The sequence below is a fragment of the Mus musculus genome, chromosome 12 (genome assembly GCF_000001635.26).
Source record: "Mus musculus strain C57BL/6J chromosome 12, GRCm38.p6 C57BL/6J".
NCBI classification, from domain to species: domain Eukaryota; kingdom Metazoa; phylum Chordata; class Mammalia; order Rodentia; family Muridae; genus Mus; species Mus musculus.
In genome coordinates this window covers 46,795,969-46,821,125 of record NC_000078.6, presented here as the reverse complement: position 1 = coordinate 46,821,125, position 25,157 = coordinate 46,795,969, and the positions used below count along the sequence as shown (strand labels likewise).

The 25,157-nt window shown below is 37.1% G+C and overlaps 1 protein-coding gene across 24 annotated transcripts in view; it reads left to right on the top strand.

Annotated features, from left to right (window-relative positions):
• The first annotated feature begins 1,645 nt into the window (after positions 1 to 1,645).
• Nova1 (NOVA alternative splicing regulator 1) overlaps positions 1,646 to 25,157 on the top strand; it is a 121,586-nt gene continuing 98,074 nt past the window's right edge. For 5 of the 24 annotated variants that reach the window (NM_001364634.1, NM_021361.2, NM_001364638.1 and 2 more), the window contains exons 1-2: positions 2,359 to 2,510; positions 4,097 to 4,240. In NM_001364634.1, the coding sequence (NP_001351563.1) occupies positions 2,375 to 2,510; positions 4,097 to 4,240 (280 nt within the window). In that variant the 5' untranslated portion in view covers positions 2,359 to 2,374. Of the gene's footprint in view, positions 3,741 to 3,786; positions 3,920 to 4,096; positions 4,241 to 25,157 lie in introns of those variants that run through there. The other 19 variants (XM_030246870.1, XM_030246871.1, XM_030246869.1 and 16 more) reach the window with 16 other exon arrangements.

Genomic DNA, 25,157 nt, shown 5'->3' with positions numbered 1-25,157 from the left:
TAAATCCTCTAATTTGGTCATGGAAGCATATTATGGTTTCTTTCTACGTTACATATCAAATCAGAATTTGGGAGTTTGGGTATAAACTATTATTAACGTATGTTAACTTACCTGCTTTCTCTTTCAGCCTTCAGCCCACCTTTATTTAGCTATTTTTCAGTTGAGACAAATGAGTCTTTCACACTTGGGAAGAACCCTGAGCCTAACCCTAATCATTGTTGTCTTCCTCCTTAATAGTCATCCGCCGTTCACCGCTGCAGAAAGCAACCAAAATCCCCATGCTTCCTAGACAGGGAGTCAGGAAAAGGTTTAGATTCTTTTCCATTCCTTCTTTCAATCTATCTGATCGATTTTTCTCCCTCTCTTTGAACCAGATGCAGCACATTCTTTGTTAGAAGCCCACATAATCACACTGGAGTCCCTTTATTGTTAGCTTAGCCATCTTTTAAGTGATGTTCTCCGGTAGGGAGTATAAAGAACGTTTTCATTCTAGAAACCTGGTGAATACGTGCCCGCCTTTGTATGTCTAAGAACATTTACCGTAAATATGACGTCTATGGATCGCGTGAGTCTAGAGAGTCCAACAAGTTGCAATCCTTGTTTTAAGCAGAAAAGAACCTGTCTCTAAATTTCTGCAGTCGGCGTTCAGAATGACATAGTGCCCAGTCTGAAAGATTCGGGGATTGAATTAGTAGTTTACTGGTTATTATTTTTAGGTGAGTTTGGATAAATAGTCTCTTCAAAATGATACAGCGTCGCAAGATGGGACAGTACTACTATAGACTGTACCGAATGCAATGGATAGTATGTAAAGTGGTAAACATTTAATGACTGACATAAGGGCTTTTTCCATGACACACTGTCAGAACAGCTTGATTGGGTTTGAAATCAGTTTTTCAGACTTTGGCTTTTCCACTAACCCGGATTCCTAGCATCAGGACTTAAAATACTAACTTGATGCATGACCTTGAACAAAATACCCTGAGTCACTTTCCTTATCTACAGAAGGACTGGACTAGATAACCTCTAGGGTCTTTTATAATGCTAGCTTAGCCACACTTCCCGCATCCCCCTCCCGCCCCCTCCAGTGTGGAAGGGCTGAGGATCAGGATCCTGAAACCGCCCGAAGCTATGTAAGTCGTGGGTGCCCAGATGCCTTCATCTGTGTTTCGTGCAGTGTGTGAAGCTGCGTACACCCTCAGCTGTTGCCTCTTCAGTTTGCCTCCCGGGTCCCTGTGGAGACCACATATCGCTTTATTTATTTATATCCTGGCTTGCTCCCGAAAGCACATAAGGCGCCAAGACACAGTAAGTCCCCGACAGTGTCACACGGTGCGAGAAAGAAATCCTCTGATGACATCTCCTTTAGAAAACCGCCTCCCAGAGATGCTAATGAATGCCTTTTGCCGAACTCTCCGGGTCCCAGCTGGGTTTCTGGTCTCCTGCCTGAGCCGTCCACCCCTCCCCGCGGTCACTCAGACGCCCTTCCCGGACTAGCCCAAACTGTCACCACCAAGTCCCAGCTGGACCAGGATCCCGCCCGGCTCCCTCGCTCGGCTGTCATTGGCTGCTGCTGCCGTCACTCCCCGCACGGCTCCGCCTCCCCGCCTAGCGCGTTTTGTGGACCCCTGGGTTTCCGCGGCAAGCCGCTGACGTTTGCCTGAGCGGCGTTGCCTGGGCCCCGCGACCTTTCACCCCGCCTCCCCGCGGGAGCGCCCCGGCCCGCTCCGCGCCCCCGCCAAGCCCGCGCGCCCCCGCCAAGCCCGCGCGCGCCCGCCGCCCCGCAGGCGGAGACTCCGGCGCGGAGGCCGGCCCCGCGCGGCGCGTGTGGGAGTCGCGGCCCCTCGCGGCCCCCGCCCGCCGCCCCCCACGCGCGGGAGACACGATGAGCGCGGGCGGGCGGCAGCGGCGCGGAGCAGCGCAGGCGGCACACGCGCCCAGGCAGCGGCGGCGGCGGCAGCAGCGGGAGCGAGCGCCGCGTTAGCCGGGTCCGCCGCTCCGGCCGCCCGCGGCCGCTCCTCCTCCCGCTCATTCACTCGCCCTCCTCCCGGCCGCCCGCGCCTCCTCCGCTCATTCACTCCCGCTCTGCCCGCCGCTTTCTTCTCCTTCTTCACCCTCCGGCTCCCACACCCCCTCCATTCCCGCTCCTAGCCGACACTGCACTGCAGCTGCTCCGCGCCCTGCCCCCTCCCCAGTGAGCACATCAGCCACACTGCTCGCCGCCTCAGACTGCTATTGATCCGATTAAAGAAAAAAAAAAAAAAAAAAAGAAAAAAAAAAAAAAAACCTTAGCAACCCCAAACGAGAAAAAAAAAAAAAAAAGCCAAAACAAAAGGGAGCCGCTTCTCCCGGTGCAGCGGCAGGAACTGCAAGCATGATGGCGGCAGCTCCCATTCAGCAGAACGGGACCCATACGGGGGTTCCCATAGATCTGGACCCGCCGGACTCGCGGAAAAGGCCGCTTGAAGCGCCCCCTGAAGCCGGCAGCACCAAGAGGACCAACACGGGCGGTGGGTATCGCTTCCGCCTCCCGCCCCGTCCCCGCCGCCCTCCCGCGCCGTGGCCGCTGCCGCCGGCCGTCCCGCGCCCCCTCCCCTGCACCTGCCCCGGCCCCGTCTCATCAAGATGGCGACCCGGGGTTCTGAGCCGACCCGCTCGCCCCAGCCGGTGCTGGCCCCGGCGACAGGGTCCGCTCCCAGGGCCGCCCCCCGCGAGAGGTGATGGCCGCCTGAAGATGCGCGCTGCATTTAACAGTCTGATCAAATAAATAAATAAATGGCACTTGGGTAGCGGCTTGCAGATGCTGGGGGCACCGGAGACTTTTGCCTCTGTTCATCCCCTTGCTCTGGGCCACAAGTAGTATGCAAAATCTTGATGAGTGCATGCCCTGAGCGCACTTACATGGTCGGTACAAATATCGCATTGATTTGTCTTCAAGGGTATGCATACGAGGGGGGTGTCTGGTACGGTGACTTGTTAGTTAACATCCTGCGCTTCCTCGGAAGATGAGTTATAACGGGACCGCTATCGCTTCTTCATTTGCACTGGAGTCATCTTAACAATGCATCCAATGCATCGAAGCAGAGGTGAATTTATCTCCAGCATATACATTAGAAATGGATGGGGGTCTTGTGAGTGGCACATCGCAAAAAATTCGGAATACTCGTTCCCAGTAAAGAGCTGGATTTACCGCGAAGTTTCCTATTTAAGACGTGATCAGGTTGACGGAAACTAAAGTTTATGGAGTTGGCTTTATTTTCTGAAACATTTCATTTTTCTTTTTTTTTTTTCACGGCTCATCGAACCTCCCCCCGCCCCCGTCTCCGTTTTATGGTTCTTTTGGAGATGGAGCGTTATCTATTTGGTGACTTTGGAGTGTATTTAGAATAAATAACTCGTAAGCTTTTTAGTATTGGCAAGATTCTTCTTAAGGTCTTTTAATTAATGAGCTTAGCCGAGATCATAGTAGACTTAGAAGTGCCGCGGAAATACATCGGGATTACTTAGATTCTCAGTCCACCACATTGACGCTTTTTTTCCCCTTGGCAGTTTCTCACGGCTTGGAATACTCCCTACAGTTTGGGTGGACTATTTTGCAGGAAGATGGTTGTTTTGTATACTTAAAGTCGGATATAGCCAGTGATTAATTGCAGTCTTTTATGTTTGCTATGACAGACAAATTTAGCGGATCACTACTTACAGTGTTGGATTTTTTTTCATCTTCAGTATGTTAAGTGAAGGTTTGTCATGTTCTAAATCTCTGAAGTTTTGTTAAAGGGTCAGTTTCTTTCATTTTGCCATGGTAACCACAGAATTGGAAGACTTTCATGTTTGGAGTAACAACTGGAATTTACTCCCCAGTCTCTATCGTACTGCAAATTGTTAGAACGTGTGAATCCCGAAAACTGGGGAAGATTTTGTAAATGCTTGTTTTTCAGTGTAATTGGTGGTTTTCATTCCTTAAGCATTTTAAAGTGCTGTTTTCTGCAATTCTACGTCCATTGGTTTAGTTGATGTTTTCTCTCTGGAGGGTGGGTTGGGGATTCAAAGTTTAAAATGATCATGTTAATCAAATGTATTTCTTTACATTTTTCAGAAGACGGCCAGTACTTTCTAAAGGTTCTCATACCTAGTTATGCTGCTGGATCTATAATTGGGAAGGGAGGACAGACAATTGTTCAGTTGCAAAAAGAAACTGGAGCCACTATCAAGCTGTCTAAATCCAAAGATTTTTATCCAGGTAGGTGAAATGGTAAAGAAATTGTTTGACTAATTTCCCAAGGAAAAACACCAAATATCTACATGTGCTGTGTGTTGTCTTAAAAAAAATTTTTTTAAATGATGAAGATCTGAGTGTTACATTAGCATACATTGTGGAATTTCTTTAAGCGTATTTCCATTGTTGTTCATGTTTTTCCCTCCCATTAATTGATATACTGTGTATGTGATTTAGACTAATGGTGAGATAATTCTCTGCATGCTTTGGAATGCTAATTGCTAGCACAAAAACTTAAAAATTAGAGCTAGAACCCTGGACAGTTGGCATAAGGAAATGTGGTTCCTCTGAAGTTTGCAGACATCATTGTCATGACAATTAGTTTAGTGTGAATTCAGAGGAGGGGGCTGGGTGGTTTCTTAAAGAATGGACCATTTACTTCTGCATCCATTATGTACCTCTTTCTGCTTGGTTGCTTTGTTTGTTGGCCTTGGATGAAGTAAAGAGGACAAGTGCGGTCTCTTCAGATATTTAAAATACTTTAGTAATCTAATTGGGATAAGAAATTTACTACGCCGACATGCAAGATGTGGACTAGTGTTTTAGAATTTGTGTTCAGAGCCATATTTGATTGAAATACTTTACAGTGTGGGACAGTAACCTGCTAGATCATCGCAGGTTTCCTAGGTTGATTGATTGTGTGGATTTGGCCTCTCATTTTTCTGTTTGTTTGGTTTGTTTTTTGTTGTTGTTGGTTTTGCTTTGTTTTGTTTTGTTTTACTTTTGGGCTCCTCCTTTCATGCTGTGCATTTCCTCAGGTTCATCTTTTTTCTTTTCTTTCTCCTCAGTTCCATTCCTCCTCAGTGTATGTATCTTCAGTAGTGAAATCACAGTGGACTAGTGCAACCCCCGGTGATAGATATCGTGAGCTCATCTGCTTTGCTTAGCTCTCGCTTTCAGTCATTTTTCAGGAGGTTGTTTTAGTTTTATGACTGTAAAAATGTTAATTCAGTGCTGAAGTGAGCTATAGTGCTTAGTGTTTTCCTGATGGAAAAGAAAGCAGAATTGCTTTCAGAGGTCTTGGCTACCAAGAGCTCTATAGCACTCAGACACTAGCATGGACCGAGGGAGGCTCAACCCTTGGCTACTTCCTTTTCACAGCTAATCATCTGGGCTAGAAACCGACCATGCACTGGAAAAGATGATTTTGGAATGGCTGATGCTTTACTAGTTGAACACAGTACTTTTGGGGGAAATATTAAATGTAATAAACGGACGTGTAACCTGTTAGCTACTGTGGCTCTCTAAAGTTTGCCGAAGGCTCTCCTCATCTCGGGAAACTTTCCCTATGCAGTTGGAAAGTTTAATATATTCACGGTGGTGCATTGAACAGGTATATCATAATAAAAATCAGTGTGGAATTGTGAAAATACTTAGTTTAAATAAAAGCACTCAAAAGAGCTTGATTGCAGAATTAATAACATGATAGATCTAGGAAGAGCTACAGTGGCAAATTAAATACCCTGTCAATAGATGAAAATGAAAATGCTTTTCTGCATTATACATGAGGTGCTGTCAGATACATAGGGTGTTACAGAAAATTGATGTTTAGCCAGGATATTCCAAATAGCAAATTAAATGCCTTTTCACTTGAATGTAGTTTATTTTCAGTGTGCTGGAAAGGATGCACTAGGAATTAAATCTTTTGTTTCTTGTCCACTTATTTTTACATTTTTTTTTTGGTTACCTGAAAATTACTTATTTTATTTATGATGTGAAGGTGTTATTTATATATAGCAAGAATTTTCTTTTGGGGGAAAAATGAGAAGCTGCAATGCTTTGAATAAAATTTGGTTCATGTCGTGACGTAACCTGACCAGGAATGAGTTAAAGCTAAAAGATGGCTCATTCTTGGCCTCTAACAGGTGGGAGTCAGTATAGGCTATGATATCCTGATATCCGTTTTAAGGGTAAAACAAATCCCTGGAGTTTCTAGGAATCTTTAAGAATTCTCAATAGTTTGTAGTAAGATGCAATTTTAATTCAATAATTAACTCTTCGAACAGACTCATCTCCACTCTACAGATAGACTGATTTCCCTCTGTTTTCTCGTCACACTTGACTAGACCCTGTAAAATTATCTAGGGTCTTAGTATCATTCAGTCTAAGAGCCTTTGAGCTTTTTTTCTACCTTCTTGTACATAACAGATACTTGCTGTGCACACATCCAGATGAACTAAATTAGAAACCGTGATTCATATTGTTGAGTTACAAAGAAGATCCTATAGGGTGCTGCAGTGATTTAGCAGCCCATATTTGTATGTCTCAGATAAATACATCCATATGCACACAAACATGTATTTATGATTGCCGTGTTCTACCAGAATGAGCGTTCCTGGGGTTTATTTCAGGGAAGCATTTTTTTTTCTGGTTCTTGTTTGGTTATAGTATATTTGGGGGAAAATGCAACTTAGTTTTAGAAACTACTAGAGTTACTCAAATTACTTATCATTTAAAATCAAGTGTAAGTGTGTTGTTAAACATTTAGTAAAAATACTTATGTATTTTCAAAACTTTCTCCAAGATGTTTATTCCAGAATACAGTGACCTTTTGAAACATTTTAATACACCTCAACTCAAATAATGGGCACATGTAAAAAACTGTAGCTAATATAATTTCTATAATCGTGTTTATCTATTAGGTCAGATTGTGTCTTTGTTATATTATAAGCAAACCTACATTTCTGAGTAAAGATCTATAACGTGCAGTCAAAATGAAGGAGACAAAACAAATTGTATGAATTTATTAAGGTTTATACAGCTAAACGTTGTATGTATTTATTTCAGTGTCTCATGTATGGAGTGACTAGGGGAATTGTGTAATGGGGAGTTGAAAAGGACATTTCTATCATTGGAATCAGGAGAAAATGACCCACTAATAGATTATACTTCGTATTCTGTATATTTCTTCTCTATATTGATACACTAAGACTCAGTCTTCCAGGATACAGACTTTTCATTGGTGATTTAGGAATGTAGCTTTCTCCTAACTTGATTAAAGAAATCTAATTGGACTTATTTATGTATTCTTTTATAAGTAGGTTACACAGAGATGATGGTGGTTAAAAGCTGCTTTCTTATTGTAGACGCTGAATTACTGTGTGCATTCTCAGAAGGGTGGTTAAGTGTTCTTTTTTTTTTTTAATTCTTTTTCTTGTCATCTGATGATGTTTTTTTTAATTAATGGATTGATTTTTATCTGTTAAACTTTAATACATGGCTCAAGTTTGTTGTTAAAGAAACTTACTGAACACATTAATTATTAGTTAGGAATAATAAAGAATATATCAATATTTTCATGTGTGCCTTGAATATTAGACTAGCTCATCCATGATCTGTTTCTGTTCGTTGACACTGGAGTCACCCCTGGTGCCAATCAAACAGGACTCTTTTACTATATAAGGCTGGAATCTATGTCTGTGGTTTTCATGTTGTTTTACTGTATATGTCTGTGTATGTCTGAGTCATTTTTAACATACAGTATTTTTTTATATTGCTTAAGTTGAGATTTGAATATGTTCCTTTCGATTCTTCAAATTCTGAGTTAGTGGTGTCCAATGTAGGTGATGTTTTTTTTTTTTTTTTTAAGTCTTTTATCCATTTAGTTTTTTGATAGTGAAAAAGCTGACTGTAAGTTAAAATTCTTTCAGTGAAAGAACTGCATTGCACCATTTTTGTTTTGACGTGGTAAAATTCAGTGGTTTATTTAAATTTTAGGGTTGAAATTGAGTTATATCTATAAGTCTCTTTGTACAGCTATATAGATAAAATCAGAGAAAGTCAATTTTAAACTGGATGTTTTGTTTATGCTTTTGAAGAAAAGTATTTTAGCAATATTGGCGATGAATGCCATGTCGATATCATTTTCCTCATAGCTTCTCAAAGTTTCAAGATACACGTTTTTCTATTATCTCACTTGTAAAATACCTTAGAAATTTATCGATACACATTTTAAGGCAAGATCAATACATTGACAGAATGGTAACATGTAGACAAAATAGGGTATTTTGGTCTCAGGACTTGTTGTTTGGTGTAACGTGATGGTTACCATTCTCTTCAGTACTGACTTCAGTGGTACCAGAGAGTTTGCTCTCCATGAAGTGTTTTTCCCTATAATCTTAAACTTGTTATGTCTATGTTTGAGATAGTACCTACTGTTGTGGGTGACTTTATATCTTCCTTTTCCAAATCCTTAAGTAAAGGAAACACACTGTTCACACGGACAATAAATATATTGCTCAAAATTTTGCTTTATTGTCATTTTTAATATTTCATTTTCGTATTTTAGCCACAGGAATTCTTTACATGTGAAACAATGTTATTGGTATGCCATAATACTTATGAACATATAAAAATACCTTTTCCGCTACTCTGGAAAATGCAAACACTTGGTGGCAGGGGTTTCCAGAACGAGGAATTAGCATAACATGCCTTGGGTGTTTGTCTTATTTGCTCACTTTCATTTAACCCTGAATTAACAAATTGTTAAACACTACTAGCTTATAGGATTGATGTTTTCATGAGTTTTTATGGCACGATGTCACTTTGAAGTGTGTTGTTTGAAGCCATCTGTGTTTTAGAAAAATAGTCCATTTGAAACATACGAAATTGTAAGGCCGCAATCTCACATGACTGTGCAGACACCGTGCCACTTGATTTTAGCAATAGTGACCAGAATTGGTAAAATAGTTGAATGTATGTGTTTTGAGGATGTTGAGGATGCTTTATATTAATATACCAAGAAGAATAAACGATCCCTGGCATAGAAATCCTAAGTAATATGTGGTATTTGCTAGAAATCCCTGACAATCAGCCAGCTCTCAATAACTTGTTTATCATTATAACTACTTATTTTGCTATAGCCTAAGATGATATTTCTGTTTAGTTTATGCAAGTACTATTAATTATATACATTATGCCACCTGTTATCTAAACTTCTGCACTTAGTAACCATCTCTTATAAAACTATATAGAGTTCGGTCTGACTTCCTTTGCCCCAGGAGCAAATACAGTGTTCAATCTGAGGCTGAAGGGAAGGTGGTGGGAAATTTGTGCTTGATTGCCATCTCATTTCCATCTTTGGCTACAGCTCTAGCATAAAGTTAAACAACATCTGCAGAGATCTGACTGACAAACATCTCTCTGGGACTCATCACTGCAGCTTGCAGCAGGTGCATTCAGCTTTGCAGTTCTTTCCAAAAAAGAGGTTGGTTGGTTCTAACACTTATCAGTAGACCAGAGGGAGCAAGTGACTCCGGAGAAGTGGTTGGTTGTCACTTGTCCGGAGCTGGAATACTACAGGTAATTGGAATGGACTGGTGGGAACCACAGCAGTGCATGTCTCACAATGCATTGCAGCTGGTGTGCAGCTTAATTAACCAGACCCTCAGAGGCTGAAGTGTCATGGTAGAAATCGCAATATCCAAGAAGCGATGCTATTCAATATATATATACTTATATATTTATATTAAAAAATATATAAAGCATATATATATATATATGTATATATATATATATATACACACACACACACACACACACACACATATATGTTTACGTTGTTGGAGTTACCATTTTCGTCATCTTTAAAGATACAGCATTCTCACATTTTTAATTTTAATATTTGAATATTTGTAGGTGAAATGATTTTTTAATATCCTAATGGAAATTCAAGTAAGAAAGGACCCAAGTTTTAGGGGTTGAGACAAATGTAAGAGGCATTTAAATTTCTAAATGCCTAAATTCTGCAAATGCATTTTAAAACCATGAGTGAGTAGAAATATCTTGTACTTAAAAATATATATATATATATATTAGGTTAATATTTCTTAATTATTTTAGGTTGACATTTGATTAGTTTTATAAGAGCAATGATACACTTATGTTCCAGTCATATCCTTTAAGAATTTGAGGGTGTTAGAAAGGTACTTTGCAAAGTATTTTGAAGTGCTCCCACAAACATGACAGTTATAACCTATTTTAAAAATCTTATCTTAGAGCTAAATATAATAGTTCTGCTGAAAAATTGTTTTACAATAAACTTAAACACTAAAAGTAAAAACTGAAGAAAATTGTCTGCCACATATTGCTTTTCAAAACTTCCTTAATCTGTCTGAGGTATCGACTTACATATGATTTGTAGTATGCATACAAATACCTTGTGGGCTCTCACACATATCAGTAAGTATATCTTATCGCAGTCTTGTGTTTATAGGATTGTGAATGAAAACCAGTTTCTAACATTCACACAGAATCTGGGCAGATGCTACCACATTTCAGTGTAGTGGAAATGTAGACATAGCAAAAGACATCTTAAAGAGCATGCAGAGCAGTTGGTCCCCGAATTTGTGTTGGCTTTGCTAATTTGATGTTTTTGGCAGAATGCATGGGCTCTAACTTGTTGATACACAGGAATGGTAAGGCTTAGGACTTATACCAATCAAATGTATCATTCTTTTTTTTTTTCCATGAAGATTTTTTTCAATTTTGATACCAGGAATTATTATTTTTGACCATGTGAAATTGACATATGACTGCTTCACATACATACTTCACTGTAACTTTACAAGACTCAATGAAGACAGAGAAAGAGTAAACATCTTAAGACTGCAAACACTTTCTTTTTTTGCTGATAATGTTTTAGATAATTTCAGTATTTTGAATTTTAAGCCATGATGTAGGCATCATTCCATGACAGACCTTGACCATGCACAGATACTACATGCATGTCACCAGTGTTCAGCTGCTGCTTCCTGCAGGGCCTGGCATAGCATTTTTTTTTTCTTTTAGAACAAGATGATTCAGGTAAGATTAATTAGTATAGAAAATTCATTTTTGGCTATTCTTAAAGTAAATTTTATTCAGTAAATATTCAAAATTATTATTATTTATTTGTAGACATACTTAGATTTTACTATTTAGTATATATAATTTTTGGCAAATTTTACTGTAAATCCAGCAACTTTTAAATTTTAGAGGATATTTTTCTCATGAAATGTGCATATACTTTCTGAAGGTTGGAGAAATAAGTTCTTTTCATTTTGCAGATTTTTGAGATTCATTTTACTTTGAAACCATGTAATGCCATTCATAGGAAGGATTATCACACAACTTCAATAGCTGAGATTTCAAGCCCTTTGTTCCTTTTAATGTGATAAATGCTGATTCAGTCTGATGTTAATGAAAGTGGTTCTCATCAACATTAATACTTTACTGCTAGGATTAGGTTGAGTTTGACTGTGTTTTAAGGCCTGTTCTTTGTGGGGAGGAAAGGTGTGGCCATTTCAGTAGCACAGAACAATATAGAGTATTCTCTTTTTCTTTATTGTATTAATATAAATCATTCTATTTATTAATATTGTAGAACATAATTTTTCAGTTTTGGTCAAAACAACAGAGATGTTGCAGATGAATTAACATTTATTTTGGAGAGTTTGTCATATGAATTGTCTTAAGTTATATTTTTTTTAGGATTAATGATAATCAAGAAAATATGAAAATAACTTTAAACCTAATTAAAAATCAAAACCAAAACCTAACCATCTTGGTTTCATTGACTGTAGTCTTTCTGGAATCTTCTCTCGCCTAATGATTCTATGTTAGACGTTTCCTTTGAGTTCAGCTCTAGACAGCTATTTCTTCCTGTTATTAGGGTGACTGCAAAGCATCCTTTTTTCCTTAAAGGAATCTGGCCCTGTGCTTCTGCACTCTGAGAAATTGTGATTTGTTAATGCTTCCAATCATTGAATTTAATTATATGTATTTGGTGGTATCTTTACCAGAAATGTAGTAAGTCCGAAGCTCTCTGTTTAAAGGGTTTGTGGTAACGGTGGACTTGTGGGATTGACTGAAAGTGGGGGACCTGCTGTCCCCCCAGAGCTTAGAGCTAGAGCTCAGAAAGGCAGGGAAGAGTGGGATGTTCTGTGCAGGGCTGCAGTGTGCCTGCTGTCCTCTTAACCTGGAATATGCTTTCTGATTGCCTTTGAAGTACAGGCAGAACTTCACCAGTTTACTTGACATTGTTTTTCTGTTCCTTTTTGGATATGACTGAAAAAGTATGTTCCTTTTCTTTCCCCGGTTTTAAATGAATGCATCTGATTTTGTTTAACCAAGGTGGAAACTCAGTGTGGTTATCTTGTGAGTAGTGTTTTTGTAGTTGGTTTGCTTCTGTGGAGGTGTAGTGGCAGTGCTTCTGCCCTTGTGCACATTAACTGGAAGTTGCACTTTACATTATGAATCGCTGTCTTGTTCAGTTGTTTCTATTTACCTACAGTAGGACTCTGAAAATGATGGCTTTATAAGCGTTGTTAATTTCTATAGCTGGTTACAGACTCTATTTATAAGGTTATTTTTCTTTGCTCCTAGTTTTCCTTAGCTCAATGACTTTTTTCTCATTAAAATTAGTATTGATCTTGCTTTTTTTTTTTAAATGTTGACTTTCTGTGTCAATCTTTCTTCCAAGGATTATAGGATTTCTTCAAATTTAGAAACTTTTATTTTTAAAACAACAACAACAACAAAAACAACAAAAAATTCCCTAAGTGTGTCAAGTTTTACTAGGTAATCATAATGGTTAAAAAAGAATTTGAATATGACTAAGTATAAAACAACATGAGTCCAGGCTAACTGTACTAATTGATAAGTTTCTATTTGAAATATTATTCTTGCTTGAAGATCCAGTTCATTAAATTTTCTACTTTTCTGTCCATTAGCCCTTTTAAGCCACTGTTCCTTATGATGCATCCTGGAGGAGTCTTTTCTAATATCATTATTAAACTGTTTAGTACGATTTCGAAGCTCTCTCTTATATAGCTTTAAGTTGAAACTAAAGACTTACGTGATAATCTTCACTCATCAGATGGATATTTGGGTTAAGGTTCATTGGGGTGGGAGGTTAGCATCGTCCTTCCCGCAGGCTTTTCTTTCAATATGCAGTCCAGTGTTTTAATCACACGGGACACTAGATGTTTAAGTGGATAGAAATGTATGTATGTATCTATGTGTGTATGTATGTATATATGTATATGTGTATGTATGTATGAATGAATCATGGTTTCCTGTATAAATTAGGGAAGATAATCTATCGTGAATGTTTGTGTGTGTGTGTGTGTGTGTGTGTGTGTGTGTGTGTGTGTGTGTGTGTGTTTCTAGCTTATTTTGATAGACGGCGTGTGTTATATGTGTGTTTATGTGTGTGGACAATGTGTGACTAAAACTGGCATTGCTGAAAACCTTAAGAACTGAGCTCAGGAATTACAGGATAGGCCAGGTATTGATAAGGATTAAGAAAGACGAATGGAGTGAGGGCAAGCCATCTTGCTTCCCTTTGAACATGTGGTCTTGTGTGAAGGAAACGGACGTCATCATTCTTGAGAGAACTTCAAAGCCACATCTGAAATGAAGACTGTCTTTAATATAATCTGACTTAAGCAACAGAAACTAATTAGAAATATTTAACAAAGAGTTTGAAAGTAACTGTATGGAATTCTGTCACTTTATAGTTGGGGCTACATAGCTACATGCCTAGTAAAATCTAGGAACCACTAGTGATTTTTCTTGATATACTTTGGAAATTATCATTATTAACTAAGTAATGAAAAGCAACATGAAAAATATGAGTGTTAAATATTGTATATATAATGTACCTTCATATGTTCTATCTATCTGTAGTGAGGAAGTTAATATGTAATTTTGTTGAAAGAATTTTTAACATCACTATATGATGCTAGGCAAATGACTTTTATTGTTAGTCAAAAGGAATGTATACCAGCTATAAAATAGAATATAACTTGCTTAGGGCTTTCAATTAATTAACTATTTTAAATTGATATTAATATACATTCATGTATTTAAAAATTAATGTCTAGGAAAGGCGAAATTTTGTATATATTAAAACAAGAACAAAAACAAAACCAAAAAAACCCAAAACAAACAAACAAACAAACAAAACTCTAAAGCCAAAAGCCCTCCTGTAGACCAGTGGGTTAAAGACCCCAGTCAAAGGTCTACCTAGCTGCTTCCTTGCTCTTCTCGTCCTCAGTGTATGTATGGTCTGACAATTTGATGGACTTCTGTGTGCCCTCCTTGGGCTAGAATTAAGTATAAAATTATCTGATGATGTTTATTTTTAACCAGTGAGATAAAAAACAAGGTTTTAAGAACACGTCACTAATGTATGGTTGTAGGAAAGTTTGGCAACTATTGAGAGAATTCTGTAGAGAAGTTGATTTCCCTCCTCATACTAGAGGTTTGGGAGGAGTCTTCAGATTTCAATGAGAAGCTGACAGGAATTAGAGGGGTAAGTTTTAAGCTTCTTTTTGGAAGGGTGCTTTGAAGCAAAGAGACTGAAAGTACATAAACATGAAAATATGAAAACAAACCCCAGCTATCCAGAAGTCTAGGCAGCTTTCCATTCCTTGGGTAAGAGCTGGATTTTGCCAATGGGTGGCATATGTAGAGTTCAGAAGTGCCATGAAGCTTTTTGTGTTTGCTGTTTCTGTGTTTCTAGTGGTCACTGATAAGCACGGTAGATATTTGTATAGATATCTGAGAAGCAATGTAGTTCTTATAAATGACAAATATAGGTAAAACATTTAAAATACATCTGTTGTACCTGCCCAATGACTGACAGTGATACTAACATTAAAAATCTGTCTGTATAAATATAAATAGATCTGTCTGAGAAATCTCTACCCATTACTGTTCCAGTTGTCTGAAAGCAGAATTCATTCTGAGATTGAGCAGCCTGAGTTTCTGTATATAAACTGTAGGCAGAATTGGAGGTAAATTTATTTAGAAAGGAAAGACAATGGGAAAGGCAAGAGAACTGGGAATACAAAAGAGATGTCAAGAAATTCAAATTGTCTTTAATGAAGTAATTATGTGCCAAACCTGGAATTAAAAATGTGAATGACAAATGTCAATGAAAACTGTTTTGCAAGCGTGCAGCAGATCTCTGGATACAGGTCTGTATTTGACACTGGTGCACGTATATATCTTGTATATTTGCATGTTTAAAGTTACTAAACTGATTACTTTCTTTAATTAGTTTGCATTTGACACCCAACCGCTAAAATTGTATATGTGAAAACATTTCCCTTAGTACTCAAATCCCTTGAATATATAGTCCTGTCTAGCTTTTTGGCATGTGAAAGTTACAAATAATGTTTAAGCTGTTGAAGTTTAATGATTTACACAATGAGTACAATTATGTGTGTTTTCTGTTTCTTTTTAATGTGTGAATTAGATGCCATTCAGACACCAAAAGTGTAGTATATTACAGAAATACTGCTGTGTTACAACAGTAGAAATGAAAATTGTGTTATTTATTTGTTGTGGATTTTCTGTAATGTCCTTGTTCTGTTTAGAATTTTATTGTATTACTGAAATTTGGAACTATTAGTTTTATCCTTGGCAAGTAAAGTTTATAAAATATTAATTTACTTAATTGACATTTTTATCAATTTCAAATGAATTTTACAAATGACTGTAGGAAACATGACACTTTGTCACTTGGAAAATTAACTTCAAGTCTACCATTTTTATACACATTTGTAAAATAATTGGCTACTATAGAGCAGCACTAAAAATTGAACATCTGAAGTGACATTAAGCAGCAGATGGGGATTTAAAATACAAATATTCAATGTGTAATCTTTATTTAAGTGCTATTCTAGGTTCAATAATACCAGTTGTTTAACTCAAGGTTTAATTTAATATTTTTAAAAAGCTTTACAAAAAAATCCTTCTGTCCTTGGTCTCCACATTATGGCATGCTTTCATAATGTAGTATGATGTCATCCCTTGCTTTTGAAGTGGTAGATAATATGGGTCAGCACTGTCAAATTTTTGTAGAACAGATACAGTTGTTTTGACAAAAATTTTATGGTTTTATGTTTGTATTATTTTAAAATAATTTTAAAATTTGTATTTTTTAACAAAGTCTGACTTTTGAATGACAATTTATTTTGTGTTTATACTTTATATGACTGAACATTTTCAACCACATTTTGCCCATAGCAGTATTTAGAATTAGTTCTTCTACATTATTTACCTATTCTAATAAAGAGGAGGTATTTTGTTTCTAAAGTTTTATCCATTTTTAGCTACATTGGTGTACTTGACATCTTGTTTAAAAAGCAGACCAGCACTGCAAAGGAAAACACAAACTGTGATAATGAACTGTGGTAATGAGGTAGACGGGCTGCATGTGATAGCTTAGGTTGGCATACACCTCAGATGGCATGCTGGAGGGACCGCAAAGCTAGGCTTTGGAGTTCTAAAGAAGAATCTGCTACTTATACCATAGACTCTTGGACTTATCATTTGGACCCATCTTTTACTTTGTAAATCCTTACTTTCAATTTTTGTAAAAATATTTTTCTTGTTGGAGTTAAGATGTAGATTTGTCCTAGTTACTGACTTTGCAATCACTCTCTCTCTCTGTGTGTGTGTGTGTGGTTTTGTTAAGGAATTAATAAATAATACTAGTATATTTTTTAATGCTAGTATTACATGTCCAAATGATTTCATAATGTAAATGCTTAGGAATTGAAATAACATTTTTTAATTTTAGAAAAATACATACTTTAATAGAAATAATTTTAAAGTTTTGTTTAGTCTTCACAGAAATTATTTAATAAATAGTAAGTCCTGTCCTTTAGTGAATGTATATTCAACTTTGAGTTTATGTTGCTTTCTTGGAAATAATGTTAGTTTTATAAGTTTTAAAAGTACTGTTTTTATCAAGTTTTTCTTGAAAGTCCTTGAAATTATTCAGAATATGTCATTAATAATAAGTAGAAATACCATAAAATTGTCATAGATAATTTATGTGTAAATACAGACCATTTACACTGGTGCAGAATAAATATAATTCTGTTTGAGGAATATTTTAAAGGAAGTTTGGATTTGGGGAGTTTTTCCATTAGTATTTAAATTTTATTTACTTATTGGGTTATAAATTGCACTTTTGGAAGACACATACTCGGAATTTGTCTGCACATGTTCATGTTGTCTCTGTCTGGTTTAGGGAACAGAGTGATGACCTTGAATTTAGAATTCTGGACCACACCACCCAAAGTTGCTGAATGTTTATCAATCCAAGCTTCATGACAGCTTAGATTTCTGTTACTGATATCAATTCCTGAAGTGTCAGGGTCACTAGGAATTTTCACCTCCATTTTCAAATTAGTTCAGAAAACAGCACAGCAAAATAAGAACGACATGCGATAGCGAACTTAGCAATGAACCCGGCTTCTGAATTCCAGCCTGTCACTTCATTGAATTACTTACAGGTTTCATTTTGGAAGTAAAGTATTGAAAAGTATTGAAAGTTTAGATTACTAAATAGCCATATCAGCCCATTATTTAAAGTTGATCAGATATTATGAATAAGTTGATAAGATTTCTTTATGAAAATTCTGCTGATTAATAACTTGTCATTAAAAGATTTAATAGGTTGTCTAGAGAAATGTGAAGGAAGTTGATACTTATGTGTCCTGTGTTCATACTGATACTAAAATCTCTGAAATTGCTTTACATTTTGAGGTTATTTCTTTGAGATGGTTTTAAGCTTCTTAGTTTATCCTGTTAGACCTTGCTTTTTAATTTTAAGTTATAGATGGTTGTAACCATAATATTATGTAAATTATAGGCAAGGCCAGAAAGGTCTAGATGGATTTTTATGATACATCCAAGTCACTTAAATAGTAACTGTAAGCAAAACTTGCATGAAGAAAACATGCCATGTGCATGAGATGGTATGGTTCTGTGTGTCTTGGTGCCTTCTGTGGTGGAAGTCAGATGTGCTGGTATGTTACCAGTGTGAACCTAACTCTGGCTTGCCAGCTGTGCCATTTTGGTCAAAGTTAAAATCTTCATGGAATTCCACTTTTAAAAAGTCTCCGTAGTTGGGTTTTCTCTCACAGTTTTTAAAAATTTGGAGCAAATACCAATAAAAGAAAGCTGTATAACTATATCATGGAGTGTATGTGATACAACTGTTTTATGACCAGTATTAGTTTTTTCGATATAGTGACAAGATTTTTGAAATAGTAAAACATCATCTGAATATGAGTTTGATTGCATTATTGATTTATGAGAGTTAAGTATATTAGTCCACTTCATTTCTGTTTGTCTATGCACATGAACAGTATGGGAATCATGAACAAAGAACCTTAGCAGGGCTGTTCCGGGAGCAAGTAAACTGAGTCATCTATAGTGCCAGGGTTGCAGTACCTCATGACACTGAGATCTGGAAATACTCCTCCCTAGGAGGGAAAAGAAATCCTTGTGCATTAAGCACTGGATTTGGAACAGTGTAGATGATCATTTGTAAGTCCTGTTCTTCAGATTTCCTTTAACTGGGTAGATAAATGGACTGGTTTTGGCAAGATTTTTAACTTTTAATTCATGTGCTTGCAGTTTCCATAAACTGCAAGAACTAGAACACTTTAGTGATATATTCTACTAAAAGTGTCTTTTCGCGGTTGTGTTTTATTCATTTCCATTTTTCAACAGTGCACATATTCTTAAGTGCTATTACACTAAAATATGTCATTCTGTGTAATAATCATATATAAACATCTGTTTTTACATGACATATATTAAATTACATATTCCTTCATTGAATATTTGATCTTGTATCTTAACAAGACAGTCTTTTATTTTGTTTGACTGTGATGTTGTGGACATAAATTTACTGAGACAAACTGATTCCTAAATTAAAAAATAATCTTAGAGAATATTTCATTGTATAGCATAAATTTACTTAGGAACATTATTAAGTGATATAAGAAAACTAAACAATAAAATATTTTCTAAAAGGCTATTTAATATCAAAAGTATTGTGGGCCCAAGTTTTCAAGCCATGCAATTATTCCTAGTTAGGGTCTATATATGTGATTGAATGGGAGTTACATTAAGTGTTAAGGTTCACACTGAACCGACTTTCACGCCTCTCTACTAGAGGCTACTAAGATCTTTCCCTGACTCTTTTTGTATCAAGATATAGTTTTAGAAGTAGAAACATGAGCTAGGCTGTAAGCAGCTATATTCTTACTTGCAAGATTGGTTTGAAATAATTAATTGGAAAATCCCCTCCAGCCATCTTCACTGATGATTTTATTTCCCATTTCACAGAAGTAAGTGTTTGAGAAGCGTCTTAAGTTAGTGAGACCAGACCACCCATATAATTGTATGTATCAGTGTCTGCATGAGGATCTTGCCTTCTCTTTTTGAGACAAGACCTCAGTGGCACCCAGTAGGCTGGCCTCTATCCTGCTTCCACTTCCTGGACTGCAGGACTACAGGTGTGTGCCAGTTTGCTCAGCTAGATTTGCTGTTGTCTTGATTTGGCAAACATCTCTGCCTAGAATAAACCAGCTTCTATTTTTAGATTCCATCTCATCTTACCTCCTCCCACAACTTTATCATTCTTTCCTCTTTTCTCACCCTGTTGGAATGTATTTTTTTTTTTCAGTAATGTGCTATAATTTCTTCATTGCATGCAGAACAAAAGGCATGTTCCCCTCATTGCTATTAACAGTTAGAAGCATCAGTCCGTGCCTGCACACCTTCCCATTTCTTTCCTGTTTCGATCATGAACCTATCTCATGGAATTTTCACCCCATCCTTCCAGCACAGCCCTCGTTTGTCTATGACAGCAATTCTCAACACTGCCCTGCCTCCTCTTCAGCACAAATCTCTGCTGTGCTGCAACCTCAGGTTGTATTTTCTGTATTCTTGTCATTTCTGGCCTCAGATCTTGTACAGTTTTCCTTTTGTATTCAGTCTTGCTGTTTGTCATTCTACCCAGTGTTATGGCTTTACATAATCTTCTTTAATGTTTGCATTTCTCAGCTGCTTACTTTATTGTTGTACATTAGAATGAAATATGACTTTTACCTACCCTGATGATGCTCTTAGTCTTCCAGTTCATCTTCTTGCACACTCTTCTGCATCCGAATTGTAACTTCATCCATTTGGTTTCAGAGGTCCTAACCCTTGGAGTTACCTTCATCTTAGCTGTCAAGCTCCACATCTAATCCACCAATATGATTCTGATTGCCTTCTAGATTGTTTCCTTAAAGGAAAACCAACTAGCCAAGACCAAAACAATATTAAAAGTACAGGTAAACATGCTGCAGACCTCCTGTCTATCTTGTGTGACTAAATAAAAATTAAACTCACGTTGTAATTGGCTGTGAAGTGTTGAAATGATTTGTTGTAAGTAGGTCACTCATAATAATCCTCTAGGTTATGTTTCGAAAGATGAAGACTCAGAAAGCCTGGAGCCAATTTTAGTTTTCCATCATAGGAAAATTTTAAGTAACAATATTTTTAAGAATCCCATTTTAAATATACCTATCAGAGCATAAATCCTTTATAATTTCAAATATTTGGCTTTTAAACAGGTAAATATAAAGATAGTTGTCTTAGTCAGGGTTTCTATTCCTGTACAAACATCATGACCAAGAAACAAGTTGGGGAGGAAAAGTTTTATTCAGCTTACACTTCCATGCTGCTGTTCATCACCAAAGGAAGTCAAGACTGGAACTCAAGCAGGTCTGAAAGCAGGAGCTGATGCAAAAGCCTTGGAGGGATGTTCTTTATTGGTTTGCTTCCCATGGCTTGCTCAGCCTGCTCTCTTAAGAACCAAGACTACCAGCCCAGAGATGGCACCACCCACAGGGGAACCCCGCCATCCCCCCACCCCCGCCATCACTAATTGAGAAAATTCCTTACAGCTGGATCTCATGGAAGCATTTCCTCAACTGAAGCTCCTTTCTCTGTGATAAATCAAGCCTGTGTCAAGTTGACACAAAACTAGCCAGTACAATAGTAAAATGTCATTAAGCCTTCAGAAAGGGAGAAATTGATAATTGTGACAACTTCGCCAGTGTAGTCTAACTGAACTAATGCAGAGATAGAACACTGTGTCAGCTCACTTACTGGTGGACCCCCAGAAGGGTTAAATATAGAGAAATGGACAAAAACTGGAAACCATGGATGAGAAAAGAGGACATGGAGGTGTGGTGTGTGGAGGTGTGAGAATACAAATATGCAGATACACACAGGATGAACAAATCTAGCCATCTAATAGTTACAGTATGAGGATTATAGCTAATACTGTATATTTCTTTTTTTTTGTTTGTTTTTTGGGTTTTTTACTTTGTTTTTGTTTTTGTTTTGTTTTGTTTTGTTTTTGTTTTTGTTTTTTTTTTGTATATTTCAAAAGTATACATTTTGGGTGATGTTGCCACAAAAAGTTATAGTGGGAAATTGCAGGAGTGTTAATTAGCATGGCTGAAATAATTTCATTGTGTATGTCCAGTGAAATGATGGGGATAGTACTCCGCACACTGTAGTCAGCTCAGGGTATAATGTGTACATTTACAGTAAGCACAAAGTGGGAAGATTTTGTGATGACAAAGTAAAATCTGGGCTGGATGTTTAGCTCAGTGGTGGAATTTTTAGCATATGTAAAGTTTAGCATCAAATAAATAAGTAATAAATGCTTTGTTAGAGAACAAAATTACCTTAAAATTAAGCCATTGCAATGCTGTTTGTCATATTTTTACATTGTAGATGATAGAAAGCACATGTTCGATAAACAATTTATATATATATATATATATATATATATATATATATATGGACTATATCTTACATAAAGTACTTTCCAAGTAAATGAACACATTCCCTTTTGCTTTTCCATAAAATATTTTGAAATACTTTGTGCTTACTGATTGTGCATTTATTGGTTTTTATGCCATGAAAAAAATTACTTTAGTTGACAGACATTAGTTTTTTTCATAGTCAATTAAATTTAATTTACTATTTTAAATTGATGTTTGTCCATGTTCCGACAGTTAGTAAAATACTGTGCTCGTATTTTATGATTCGTTAAAGTGTTGTCTTTTGTATAGATACCCTGGAGTGGTGTAGTTGAGCAGTGCTATAGGTTGGCTCTTACCCCATGCTGATTCCCAAGGCTGGGCTGGCTACCTCTCTGTCAAGGCTGTATCAGTTCCTTTACCCCTTTCAATCCTCAGCAGCAGCTCTTGCAATTTGTTGCTTAATGATTGCCATTCTGACTGGGGTAAATCGAGTTCTAGTGTAGTTCTGATTGGCATGACTGTGACTGCTAGAGATGTTCACCATTTTACATATTTACATTTATTTGTATTTTGCCTTCTGAAAAATCTATCGTCAGAGTTAATACTAAGCAAATTACAGTAGTTTCTGGAAGTCAGAAACACCTTTTCTGTTATTTGCAATTCCTAAATATTGTATAGATATATAATTTCATGTATCTGTATGTATGCTGTGACGGTAGACGGGAACCTGTCTAGAGAAACTTATGAGATGAGCAGGAGGGGTGAGAAAAGGGAAGTTAAGGGGATGGGAAAGAATATTTTCAACATATGTTTATAAAATTTTTTAAAAAGAAAAATGGTATAGTGGAAAACTTATTAGGAAAATTGGGTATTTGTAGTCCCAATATATATCTTTCATGAGATAATTATGCCATGATAGAAATTTGACCTCCTTTCTTAATCATGGTTTTATTGCTGTGTAACACACAGGCCTAAAAGGATCAACCTCTGGGAGTAACCTGCCAGATTGAGAGACATTCATGTAGAACAAGGTGGCCGGGTAAAGCAGATTTATCCCACCGCGCTGGGGAAGGAAGAGCTGGTGGTCTAACTTGCTAGGTTACAGGGGCAAGAGCTTGAGTTTATGTGTTTGGCTTCGTGTTTATGTCAGTTATAGAATTTTATTTCTATGGGTTACAAAAATGGCTTAAAATTAATGACTTACCACTGTAAGAAGACTTACTAATAACATTTTTCTTTTTTAAATCTTTTTAATTTCATATGAACTTTGGGGTCTCCTAAATTTGAAAATATCTGTATTATCATATTTCTATGCTGCTCAAGTCTATGCATCTTTGTTGGACTGCATGGACTAATGTTACATAAGATCTCATATGCATTGAGAGAGATCTTATGGGTCATTTTCTTAGTTGACTTGCTTTCAAAGAGTATGCCTATTATTTCTCTTCCTTGTCAAATCATGCTAAGAATTGTCTAAATTTGTAGTGAAATCATATCAACTGTTTAAGTCATAATTATGTGCGTATAGAATTTAATGTACTTTGAGATGAGGAATTACCATTGCATTTCCTTCTTTTTTTACCTTTTAAAATTTTGAGATAAAATAATTACACTTCTCCCTTCCTTTTCCTACCTCCAGACTCTCCTTGCTGTCTTTCAGATTCATGGCCTCTTTTTTTTTTTTTCATTGTTATTGCCTGTATATGTAGATGTATATGCATATGTATATACATATATATTCCTTAGTATAACCTACTCATATTATTTTTCTAATTTATTATTAACTATGTGTTTCTAATATTTGCCACCCGTGTATTCATCCAGTATATATTTATTACATATAAATTCTAAAAGTGGTTTCTAAAAGTGAACTCAGCGGTTAGACAACTTAAGAGCTTTTTAGTCAGTAGTATCATGTAATTTGGACTGGTATTTACCTTAAATTAGATCAAACACAGTTTGTTAAAAGGACCTGTGTGTATGTTTCCTCCATGTTAGTGCCTCATGCTTTTTCATCGTGGTGCTTGCTACTGCCAGAGAATGATTTACACAGAACACAACACTTGTTAATCACATTGCTTGCAACGGGCAGAGATTTACTTTGAATTTACTTACCTAGAAGCTATCAAAATAGTTCTGATTTTTGTCATGAAAAGACATTAAGAGTGAAACAGCTGATTTACTTAAAAAGAAAACAAAGTTATGAAAATAACTATTTTGATAACAGTTTTCTATTTATCTGTTAAAAGCTGAAGCTGAAAGCTATTTGGTGTGATGTTTTTTTACCTTAAAAGTTCACTGAAGACAAGAGCATGTCAGGAAACTTGAATGAAATGATTTTGAGTCAAATATAAATGATGTTTCAGGGGAGCAAAGGAATGCTGTAGAGTTCCACAGATCATTTTGCTATTGTTTAACCAAGTTATGTGGTGCAAATTTCCATTTCTGGTAATAGAAACTGAATGTACAACTTTTTTATATTGGACTGTTGATCTTTAAAGTACGAATGCAAGAGTGCTTCCTGTGCTGTGCGCTGTAAAGCAGGTTCTGCAATGGGCCTTTTCTAAGTCATCAGTGTTTTGGACATGCCACTTTTGATGATCACCCATACTCCTGCTGATCTCATGTAGCCTGGGCTGGTCTTCAACCCACGGACGGCCTTGAGCTCCTGATCTTCCTGTCTTTACCACTCAAGGGTTAGGATTAGAGACCTGTGCCGTTCCTGTGATGCTGGGGTTGTGTGTGTGCTATGTCATTCCTCTTTCAACTGAGCTGCTTCCTCAGCTCGTAATCTGTATCATCTGAAGAGCCAATGGATACTGCAGTTTTTTTCGACTTTCAATTACAATCTAGACAGGATCCCTAGGAAAACGAGACTGTTAGATGAGACCCTTCTCTTGCCCTTACCCTACTTGGCACTTTGCTCTGGTCACCTAGCATCCAAAACAAAAGACTGAAGTTGGCTCAGTTTATTTTGCTTCTCAGTGTAACAAGTGTTTGGTCCATTGGTCCTGCTCTCTTGTGTGATCCTTTGCTTATCACTGTTTGTCTTTCTGTTCTTTACCTACTTGTCAAGGTGTTCATCTCTGATGCCTTAGAAACACATTGATGGTCTGTACTTGGACTTGCTTCAGTTTCTGTAGAATGTGCTTAAGTTTTCCACCAGCTTCCTTTTATACTTGAAATTACCATGCATTTTCACATTTAATGCTTGCTTCCCACCTAGAAAGGGAACGATGGGACTCCTTTTAAAGCTGTCA